This window comes from Cryptosporidium hominis (assembly GCF_000006425.1).
Source record: "Cryptosporidium hominis TU502 chromosome 3 CHRO013127, whole genome shotgun sequence".
Taxonomy (NCBI): Eukaryota; Apicomplexa; class Conoidasida; order Eucoccidiorida; family Cryptosporidiidae; genus Cryptosporidium; species Cryptosporidium hominis.
The window spans coordinates 1-10,854 of NW_667221.1; the positions used below are offsets into that span (position 1 = coordinate 1).

The following is a 10,854-nucleotide window of genomic DNA, read 5'->3' on the forward strand; positions in this document are numbered from 1 at the left end:
GGATTCCGCTAACCTATATATTAGAATGCGATTTGAGGCCTCAGCTACCTCATTCAATAGCTTCAAATGGTAATAACAGTATTATTTACAACCTTCTTCAATTCCTTTTGGACCACTTTTGGGGAAATCCCTCCTTTAGACTCGAGTCAATTAAATGTTTAACTGAAATTTCTCCTCTAAAATTTGATGAAAATACGAAAGATAGCAATGGAAGTTTTAACAAACAGATTGAAGATCAAATGGTTCAAATATGGCTTTCAATTGTCAATCGCATTAAAGAGGTCCCGAATGAATATGCGCAGTATGATAGTATGCCAAATGTTTCCACAAGCACAAGATTGTACTATGAGAGATACTTTAACTATGTCGCACTCTTGCTTTCTAGTTTCATTAAAACTCATAGACTAACGATTTGCGAAAAGTATCCAGAGACCATACAAGGAATGGATTTTGCTCTAGAACGTATGGTAAATATTAGTTACATTCAAAATGATGAGATTTTTAAAGTTTGCGTCGACTTTTGGCTTCATTTCACTCAACAGCTGGTCTATGATGTTTTAGATAATTCAAAAAAGAAGTCAAATGACACCTCAATGATGAACTCTCAAACAAAATCATCGCCCTTGTTTCTATTGAAAAATGATACTTTTGTAAATATTGATAATTCTGATCCTCACAGACAAGAGAACCCATTTAACAATCCTGAAGAATACAGTTCTAGATTAGTCCACTATCAGTCATTATTATGTGATGTTAGAAAAATGGTAATATGTAGGATGGCAAAACCGCAAGAAGTTTTACATTGCTATTGATCCAGAAACAGGCGAAGTGACTAGAGAAAATATTCCAGATACAGATGAAATATCTTTATATAAGTCCTTGCGTGAGATATTAATTTATTTAAGTAACCTAGGCCAAAACTATATGGAAAAGATCATTTTGCAATTACTTCAAGAAGAATTCGATGTTGTTTGTATTAATTGTGGAGTTATTTGCACTTGCAATTCCTCTTCTGGGAATCAATGGAATCCTATAAAACTTAATAGACTATGCTGGGCAGTTGGTAGTATTAGCGGAAGTTTGAGCAAAAACATTGAAAGGAGACTAATAATAGAGGTCATTAAATCTTTGTTGATGCTTTGCGAAAGAAAAAGAGGTAAGGCCAATAAAGCAGCCGTTGCTAGTTGTGTTATGTATGTAGTAGGGCAGTATCCAAGGTTTCTCAGAGACCATTGGAAATTTCTTCAAACTGTAATCAACAAGCTATTTGAGTTTATGCATGAAACATTTCCTGGGGTAAAAGATATGGCATGTGAAGCATTTTTGAAAATTGCAACTAAATGTAAAAAATCAATGAGTTCGAATAATTTTATCGATGGAAATAATAGAGGTTCAAGTAATCAAATGCTGTCCGAAATCATTGACGGGGGTTCACAAGAAATTAAGTTTTTAAAGTATATGATAGGTTATTCTCACGAGCTAAAACAGCATCTTGATGACAAACAAATACTTATTCTAATACAGGGAATCTCATTAACTATCTCTTCTCTAAAGGATGTTGATGAGCAGTATCTGTACGTAACTGAATTACTACTCATTTTTGATAGTTTATATTGGAAGGACATTATCTCCAGATTGGTTGAATTGAGATCTAATCCTGATAACCGAGGTATAATAAATGAGTTATGTTCGATGGAATGTTCACAAAAATTGATTATTATTGTACGCATTATGGAAACAATTGCATCTAGCTGTGGAGTTGGATTTGCCCGTGTACTTATTGAAAGAAGTTCGTTCTTAATTGAACTCTATAAATTATATTCTAATTTCATAGCTGGAGAAGTTCAGCGAAAAGGGGTTGTAATTATTTCCCATGCTCATATTAAGCAATTAAGAATTTCCAAAAAAGAAATAATTAAATTAATTAACTCTTTTATTTCTTTTATCGCACCTAGAAAAAAACTCAAGTTAAGCGAAAACAAGAATCTTTCTGGATATATAACAGATATACAATCGATTTTGTATCACAATATCACAGGGACAGAAATGCTGCAATATATTATACATCCAATTATTATTCCAGTTTTAGAAGATTACCATGCATGTATTTCTGAGATTAAGGAATCTCAAGTACTTATTTTATCGAGTACAATTATCGTACGTTTAAATGATATTGTTAAAGCGAATAATGATTTGTTTAATGCTATCATTTACCATCTCTTCGAATGCACTTTATCCATGATTAAGGACAATTTTCATGCATACCCAGACCATAGAGAGTTTTTTTATTCCTTCCTGGCTGATTGTAATGAATTTTGTTTCTTGCAATTATTCAACTTGCCAGGAAATATATTAACGCTTTATATTGAGAGTATTATTTGGGCTATTAGGCATGAACAACCAAATATGGCGGAAAAAGGATTAATTGTATTATACAACTTTTTAATTAATTTGATTAATCATAATGGCTCGAAGGATAACGGTATTCAGAGTTCATGTGCTCAAAACAATACACTTTTTCAATTTTGCCATGCATTCTACTTATCAATAATTAGAGAGATATTTTGTGTATTGACAGATACATTACATACATCAGGTTTTCAGTACCAAACAATGGTACTATATGAGCTGATTAAAATTTCAGAATTCTCTCTATTTGAAGGAAATCAAGGCAATAAGCAAACAAATATAGCTTCTAACTCTTCACTAATATGCGATTCTTGCCAAGGAACCACATGTAAAATTTCAAAAGTAGGAGTTATGGAGTATATTGCAGACTTACTCATCAAATCGTTCATTACCGTCCAAAAAGAGCAAGTTGAAGTCTTTGTACTTGAACTTTTCAATAGTGTTCATAGCAAAACCATCTCTGACTTTCAAAGACTTGTACATGATTTCCTTATTCAAATTAAGGAATTCACTAATGAGGAGAGCAAACAAATGTTTGAAATAGAAAAAAGTATTGCATTAAAACGTGCAATTGAAATTGAAAACAGCAAGCAATGGATGATTCCCGGCCTAATAAACCAAGAAATTGGGCTAAACTCTAATAGCGGTGAGGGTGATGATGATGATATTGAAGATGACGACGAAGACGAATAAATAGTCAGATATTTAATTCTTTAAATGTTCCAATTATAGAAAAATATATTATATTTGCATCCATCATTACTCTAGCTTATTATTCAAACTGGAGGTCCGGGCACTTTGGAAACTTTATGTTATAATAATTCTACAAAACAATTTTAGAAAAATGGGACTAGGTAGACCTCTACGAAAGTTTAATTATCTCTTAACTTAATTGAATTTTATTCTTTTATTTTTGTCTACTTGAAAAAATATGTCAATCAAACGTGAAGAAGAGGAACGTAGGTTTTGTCAAAACATTAGTACTAGAGGGTGCAGGAAAGAGTATATAAAAAAAGATCAACTTGAATTTGAAGGAACAGATGGGGATGAATTTAAGGATATAAACCCTGTGCATGGATGTTTGGTTCCGTGTCTTAAGTGCTGTATTTATCCATGCAGAGCTTTTTTCCTTACTGGAAGATGTATATCACAAAAAAGAAGAGTGAAAAAAGCTAAATATAGCAAAAGAAAGTATAATAATAACAATGCATACTCGTACAACGCAAATAATCAAAAACCCCAATATAATCAATTTTACAGTGCAAGCAGTAACATAGGAGTAAGCCCAAATTTACAAGGTTCAATAAATGCTGATGGCTCAGTTAAAGGAAATTTAAGACACCCAACGTTAACAGGGAATTGTATTACACCTATTTGTTCGGGCTCATCTGCTTCTTTCTGCACTATTCAGGCTGAATATCCCTCTAATAGACGTTCCGTATTGCCTTCTTCAAGTTCTTATGGACCAAGGAGGTATGTTGAAAAAATTGTTGAATCACCTATTTTTAATGAACCAAATAAATTGACTTGTAATTGTTTAGGGAATAGTCATCAAGAGATAGAGTTTGAAGAAAGACACGATAACATTGAGTCCAATTCATTCCAGAAAATTGTTGACAACACGTTTTCTCGAGAAATAATTGATAATGAGAATTATTTCACAAAACATAATGAGAATCAAAGTAATGAATTTAAAGATTTCTTTCCGGAAAATTCTGAAAGAGAGTACTTCCGTATTGAAGAATATTTTGAGCACAACGTAAAAGATAATAAAGCTTACCCCAATAAAGGAAACCTGTTTACAAATAGCATATTTTCTTCCTGTACTCCGTGCGAGTATAGCGATCACGTTAGCCTAAAATATAGTCAGGGAAATTGCTTTGTTGATAATTGATTATTTACGCATTATAAACACTGTAAAAAATAAAATATCATTTAAATACTAATGGGATATTACAACACAGTCATTTACAATATCTTCTAAGTCAAGCGTGCTGCAATAGAAAGAAATAACTAGAAAGACATAACTATTTGGGCAGGATTAAGCTATGTATATGTTAAACTACCAGTCAACGAATGGATCAGCATTACCTGTAACAGTAGTAGGTTGTTCATGGCTATCTGGATATTCTTCAAAATTCGATGAATCATCATACGAGTTGACCTTAGGAATATACGGGGGGTCAACTTTCCTTGATATCAAAGAATTAAAGTCATAATTATAAAACCACTTATGTAGTTTTATATCACTAACACCGCCTTTAAGGTTACCATATCTTTTTGTTAAATCCGGAGTAAGCAGTCTTTTCACCAAACTTTTACAATTTTTGTCAAAATACTTAGGGAAAAAAATCTTACCCGCTAGAATTTTTTGATAGATACCCATAGGTTCATCATCATAAAAAGGGGGGAAGCCTACAACCATTTCATATATCAATATGCCCAGCGTCCACCAATCAACCGGCTTTCCATGGCCCTTGTTTAAAAGAACTTCTGGAGCGATATATTCAGGCGTCCCACAAAGTGTAAACGTCCTATATTCGATTGCCTTTGCAAATCCAAAATCAGTTAGCTTCAAATACCCATCTTTGTCAATTAGAATATTTTCTGGTTTAAGATCTCTATATATAATGTTTTTTCCGTGCAAATATTCAAACATTAACACAACTTGCGCAGCATAAAACCTTGAAGTTTCATTGTCAAAGTGCCTACACCTTCTTAGGTATGTGAAAAACTCTCCCCCTATAACAAATTCCATCATAATGTATAAATATCGGTCATCTTTAAATGTTCCAAACATTCTAACTAAAAATGGATGTTTAATTCTTGAAAGAATCGCTTTTTCATTTGTAATATGGTCCACCTGCTTTTGCCGAATAACCACACTTTTTTTAAGTCTTTTTATTGCATAAATGCTATTATCTTCCTTGTGCTTAGATAAGAAAACTCTTCCGAACGAGCCTGTTCCTAATGTTCTAATAAGCTGAAAATCGTCGATGCTATATTTTTTCTGGTTATTCCCCGATATATCCGTGTCATGCTTGTTGATGTTTGAAGTAGCAGGATAACGGTTGTCATTATTTGGATTATTGTGGGACTTATTATTGGTATTAAAATCTAAACTTCGGCCATTTTCACATGTCCGATTGTTAGCAGCAACTGCATTTTTCTGACTATTGCCGCCCTCTTTTGAGGAGTGATTCTTCCCTCCAGAAACAAGTCTTTTCCAAATTCCATCCATTCGTAATAATTTGAATAATACCAAATTAAGTCCCCTACGGTACTAAGCAAAAAATATAATATAATTATTGTCTGGGACCGAAGTATGTGTATAGCTATAAAAATATGAGCGAGAGCATGGCTTTAGATACAACACTATAGACTAAGACATTAATTCGCTTTGCACACTCCGTCTACACTCGCTGATTTTTCTGTCATGCATGAACATAGGCGCTTAGGGCGCCATGATTCTTCAAATTTGTAATTGCAATACAAAAAAATTAAATCTAGAAGTTCTATATAATATTACTTATTCGTTAAAAATATGTATCAATTAAATTTTTGCCATTCAAATTAATTTTTTAACTTGTAATTGGTGACACACTTTCAATTCCTTTAATAAATTGCTCAATGAATTTTTGGTTTTAAATTTTTTGTAACTTCATAATTTCCACTCAAAGAACGTCGTGCCGTAGCTAAGGCGGTAAAATGCCCACATGTTAAACATGTGGGATTATTAATATTGAAATGTACCACTAAAAGGCCGTAAGATTATAAATTCGTAATGTAGATTATTTTGATAATCTATGAAATAATGAAAATCACAAAAAATATTACTGTAAATGTAGAAGATGGAAACACGTACACAGTTCCTGAACATTACAAGTTTATTAAAAAAGTTGGAAGTGGTGCTTATGGATGTGTAGTTTCATTTTACGATAAATCTCGAGGATCTTATATTGCAGTAAAGAAGATATTTGATGCATTTCAGGACTTAATAGATGCAAAGAGAATTCTAAGAGAAATTAAGCTTTTAAGGCAGCTTCAACACGAAAACATTTTGGGTATTATCGATCTCCTTCCTCCAGACTCTCCGAATTTTGAAGATATATATATTGTTACTCAGTTAATGGAGACAGATTTGCACCGTGTGATATATAGTAAACAGACACTAACAAATGAACATATACAATATTTTATGTATCAAATTTTAAGAGGATTATCTTACCTACATAAGGTAAATATTATACACCGTGATCTGAAGCCATCAAATATCCTTGTAAACTTATCATGTGATTTAAAGATTTGTGATTTTGGCTTAGCAAGAGGAAATGTTTGTGATATTGATAAAAGCAAGGACGAATTAACAGATTATGTAGTTACGAGATGGTACAGGGCACCCGAAATAATTTTGTGTGTAAATAGATACGATAAAGCTGTGGATATATGGAGTGCAGGCTGTATTTTTGCTGAATTAATTAAAAGGAGTGCTTTGTTTGCTGGTCATGACCATCTAGATCAACTTAAAGCTATTATTTCTTGTTTGGGTACCCCAAGCAGAGATGACTTAGATTCCTGGCTTCCTTACAAGGGGAGTACCGAGAATGCGAGAAAGTACTTAGACACGCTTCCAAACTATAAGGGTAGGCATATTTCGACTTTATTCCCCGGATTTAATTGCCCTGAAGCTATTGACCTTATTGAAAAAATGCTAAGCTTTAATCCAAAAAAGCGAATAACAGCTGAAGAGGCTCTATCGCATCCATATTTCAATGGCATTAATATTAACTCAGGGTACGACTCTCCAAAATCATCAAGTGCACACAAAATTCAGTTTAAATCGAATAACTCTATTGAACCAGAATTAATTTCATTGGATTCCAACACTACTGATTCAATTGATTGGTCTTTCGACAACTTTGAGCCAACAAAGAGACTGTTACAGAATAAGGTATACGAAGAAATTGCAGATTTTCATCCAGAGATTTTAATTCGAGACTTTCCGTTTATTCACCATTTAGGTATCAACGTCCCAAAAAAGCATCTACAAATGCTAAGGTCAAAGTATGCTACAAATACACTGAGGGGAAAAGATAGAATAAATGCATACATGGTTGATTCTCTTATGAGTACGTCATCTTCTACTTCAATTACCCCTTCTAACAGCTTTGATATTTTAGGTACAATTGATATGGTTAAAAGGCTGTCAATAGTCCACAAGCAAAATAGAATGTCAAACTCTCAACCTGCACAATCAGGGACTATTATTCCCTCAAATGAGTACGACGTTGGATCTGAAGGACTTCTCCTTCATCGTTCGCAAGAATTATGTCTTACAACGCCAGCGTTACAAAAAAGAACGTATCCATTTATATCATACCCCAGTGACTCAGAATCAGGTAATGATGCAAACTTGAATATGGAAAACACGGTGGTTGGCGTGGGTCAACATGTCAAGAGTACTACTGACAATTTAAAAAGAATTGCCTATGGAAAAACAGAAAGCAATATATAAATATTTTGAAATCCACTCAAATCTAAAAGGATTGAGTAAATTTATTGAAGGTCAGTTTTATTTGATTTTCTTGCTGCTAAAGCTATATCCAACAGTAAATGCTGGCCTATAAATCGAAATAAATGTCAGCTCCGTTAATAAAAGTACGATTTATTTGGGCGCAATTTTTTTTTAGTATTTACTAGGTTTTTAATATAATGGAGAAAAAAAATGTTGTACAAAACATATTTAATTGTCCTATATGCCCATACTTTGGTAGGAATTCCATTTCACACTCTTTTATTTCGATACTGGATCAGTCTAAAATTCATCCTGCTATTTTGAGATTGGGAATGAGAATGAAAGACAGGAAAATTGTTGGTACAAATATGAGGAGTAAATGCCTGCTAATTGCCATTGGGCAAATGCTTGAGGATTATTACTGCCCTCCATACAAAAGTATTGAAAAGCATTTAAAGATGGTTTTAGACGTGCATATCTCATATATAACATCGCAGAGACAACACAACATTGCGATGGGGAACGTGATTAAATGGCTAAAAAAACAAATATGCAAAATTAATCCGTCTCTCCCACCAAATGAAATAATAAACCAACTAATTTCTAGTATAAAAACTTATATTTATCAAAGAATTGTGAACGCATGTGAAAGAATTTCATATTTAGTTTCAAACAAATATATTACTGATGGTGATGTAATAGTTACATATTCCAATTCTAGTTCTGTAATCAAATCATTATTTAAGGCTGCAGAAATGAACAAGAATTTTCAACTAATCGTTGTTGATTCAAAGAACAACCTTGATTCCAGTAGTCAAGACATTGCTAAAAAACTATCTCTAAAGGGGATAAAAATAACCTATACATTACTTAATTGTTTAGCCTACCATTTGAGGTACGCAACCAAAGTGATTATTGGTTCGTGTGCAATATTTTCTAATGGATATGTAATGAATCGTTCTGGATCATCACTTGTTGCAATGCTTGCAAATATACACCACATTCCTGTAATGATCGTTTCAGAATCATATAAACTATGCGAAAAGAATTACTTTGAGTATTCAACAGTTTTCAACGAAGTTGTTGAACAAGGCATATCTGATAACCTCCAATATGCTCCAGAAAACTCGGAAAGTTTGCCTAAACCGCAAATAGCTACATTTATCCCTTGCTACGACGTAATCCCCCCCAAGTTCATAAACGCAATTGTTACAGAAGACGGTATTTTTTCTGCTGAGTCATTTTCAATACAAAATAAACCCATAAATTAGAATAGCAGTCTAATAAAAAGTTGTTTGCGAAAAAAGGAATTGACTTCAAATCATTCTCTTTTTCAAGGCGAAAAATGACATGGGCGCCGAGTTTAATTAGACGGCATAATGTATTGTCCTGAGGCTCTTATCAAACTATTAAATTATTGCTAAGCTAGATTAATTTTATATACTACCGTGTCCTAAATGAAATGTGAAGATTATAATTTATTCGTAAGTTTACCATGGCTTAGGGATCGATTTTACCTCTATTGCGGATGGAATTTACCACTTAAATGCGATTTTTAAATGCAATGATGTATTTGGTTTCCGTGTTTCTGAAATAATGTATTTTTGAAGAAACAACTAATAACTGAGCTCAAATTATTATTCTACTAAGGTATTTAATTTCAATTAGCCTTGGTATTCGCATTTTCAGTAAGTATTGGAGTGTATGATGATTGACAATTTGCGTTGATTCATGACGACTTTCTTGTCGCCCCAGTCTGAAATTCCATCTTATTGGATTGGTTGATGAATATCGTTCTTTAATAGCAGGTAATCCAAAATTCCTAGTCTAATCTATTTGCTCTAAAAATCTATTAATATTAATACAATTAGCTTTCAGTTTAAGTATTTTTTTTCAGTGCTAAATTATCTTTTTATGAGTAATTTATTGATCGAATTATCAAATAGATATTTTTATAGATACCCTTATGTGAAGAAAGATGTTGCTCAAATCATTCATGAAATTGGATTAGATCTAGAAATTGATTTCGAATATGGAAATGCAGAAGAAAAGATATGCTCAACAGACGTTTCTAGCATAAGTAGGTCATGTTGCCTAATACTACTACTAGTCGCTTTCGTAGAAAATAACAAAAACTTAAAGAGAAAATTATTGAATTACTTACGAAATTTTATGCAAAAATCGAAGATAATTAAACCAAATATTTCAGAATATACTCAATTTGTCCTTGATAGTTTTAATAACTTGGTCAATTTTGTTGTGGAAAATATGATTGAAGATATTAATACAGATTTTTATACTAATAATTCTAACTTAATTAATGGAGAAAATCAATTGTTGATTGAAAAATATACTTATTCTGTTCAATTTATCCTTAACGACTTATTTGAAATGTTAGTTTCGTCCGCAGGACTTAATAACAAAGAAACTTTGCGCTCTAACAATGTATTACCAATATTATTTGAAGGAATATATAATTTAGATTTGGTATTAAAAAAAATATTAATTTATTTACTTCAAACTCCAGATTTTGCTTACAAAATAACATCTTTTCTAAACAGTAATAATATGGAAAATACTATAGATCATTATTTTGAAATTGATCAGCAAATATTATTATCCATTACATCTATATTAAACCGTATTTCTAGTATTGTGATATGCTGCAGCAATTCATTTAGTAGTTTAATAAAATATACTAAAATTCTTTTTATTACTGTTTTAGGCGAACACAAGGATGGGAAAATTACGAAAAAGGTGATTAATTCTGTTTTTTACAGAATTTTGTGCTCAAATAGTCTTGACCAATTTAACAAAGATTTAATAACATCAATTGGACTATTTTTGTCATTATTGTATATTAGTGAACAAGTTACGTATGATAACGATAAAAATGACTTATATCTAAAAAGCATGAATAAAATTGCGAA

General features: G+C 32.1%; 5 protein-coding genes across 5 annotated transcripts; 4 read left to right on the forward strand and 1 right to left on the reverse strand.

Moving 5' to 3' along the window:
- The first annotated feature begins 924 nt into the window (after window positions 1-924).
- Window positions 925-3,102, forward strand: Chro.30346 (exportin 1 (chromosome region maintenance protein 1) (caffeine resistance protein 2)). Its single annotated transcript, XM_661193.1, has 1 exon — window positions 925-3,102. One exon carries the CDS (start codon window positions 925-927, stop codon window positions 3,100-3,102), a length of 2,178 nt encoding a protein of 725 aa, XP_666285.1.
- Window positions 3,103-3,340: 238 nt separating this feature from the next.
- Chro.30345 (hypothetical protein) lies at window positions 3,341-4,303 on the forward strand. The annotated part of the gene is made up of 1 exon (XM_661194.1): window positions 3,341-4,303. The coding sequence occupies one exon, from the start codon at window positions 3,341-3,343 to the stop codon at window positions 4,301-4,303; it is 963 nt and encodes a 320-aa protein (XP_666286.1).
- Window positions 4,304-4,471: 168 nt separating this feature from the next.
- Window positions 4,472-5,650, reverse strand: Chro.30344 (protein kinase , cAMP-dependent, catalytic chain). The annotated part of the gene is made up of 1 exon (XM_661195.1): window positions 4,472-5,650. The coding sequence occupies one exon, from the start codon at window positions 5,648-5,650 to the stop codon at window positions 4,472-4,474; it is 1,179 nt and encodes a 392-aa protein (XP_666287.1).
- A 573-nt stretch (window positions 5,651-6,223) lies between these two features.
- Window positions 6,224-7,924, forward strand: Chro.30343 (MAPK). Its single annotated transcript, XM_661196.1, has 1 exon — window positions 6,224-7,924. One exon carries the CDS (start codon window positions 6,224-6,226, stop codon window positions 7,922-7,924), a length of 1,701 nt encoding a protein of 566 aa, XP_666288.1.
- Window positions 7,925-8,121: 197 nt separating this feature from the next.
- Window positions 8,122-9,195, forward strand: Chro.30342 (guanine nucleotide exchange factor eIF-2B delta chain, long form - mouse). The annotated part of the gene is made up of 1 exon (XM_661197.1): window positions 8,122-9,195. One exon carries the CDS (start codon window positions 8,122-8,124, stop codon window positions 9,193-9,195), a length of 1,074 nt encoding a protein of 357 aa, XP_666289.1.
- Window positions 9,196-10,854: the final 1,659 nt, after the last annotated feature.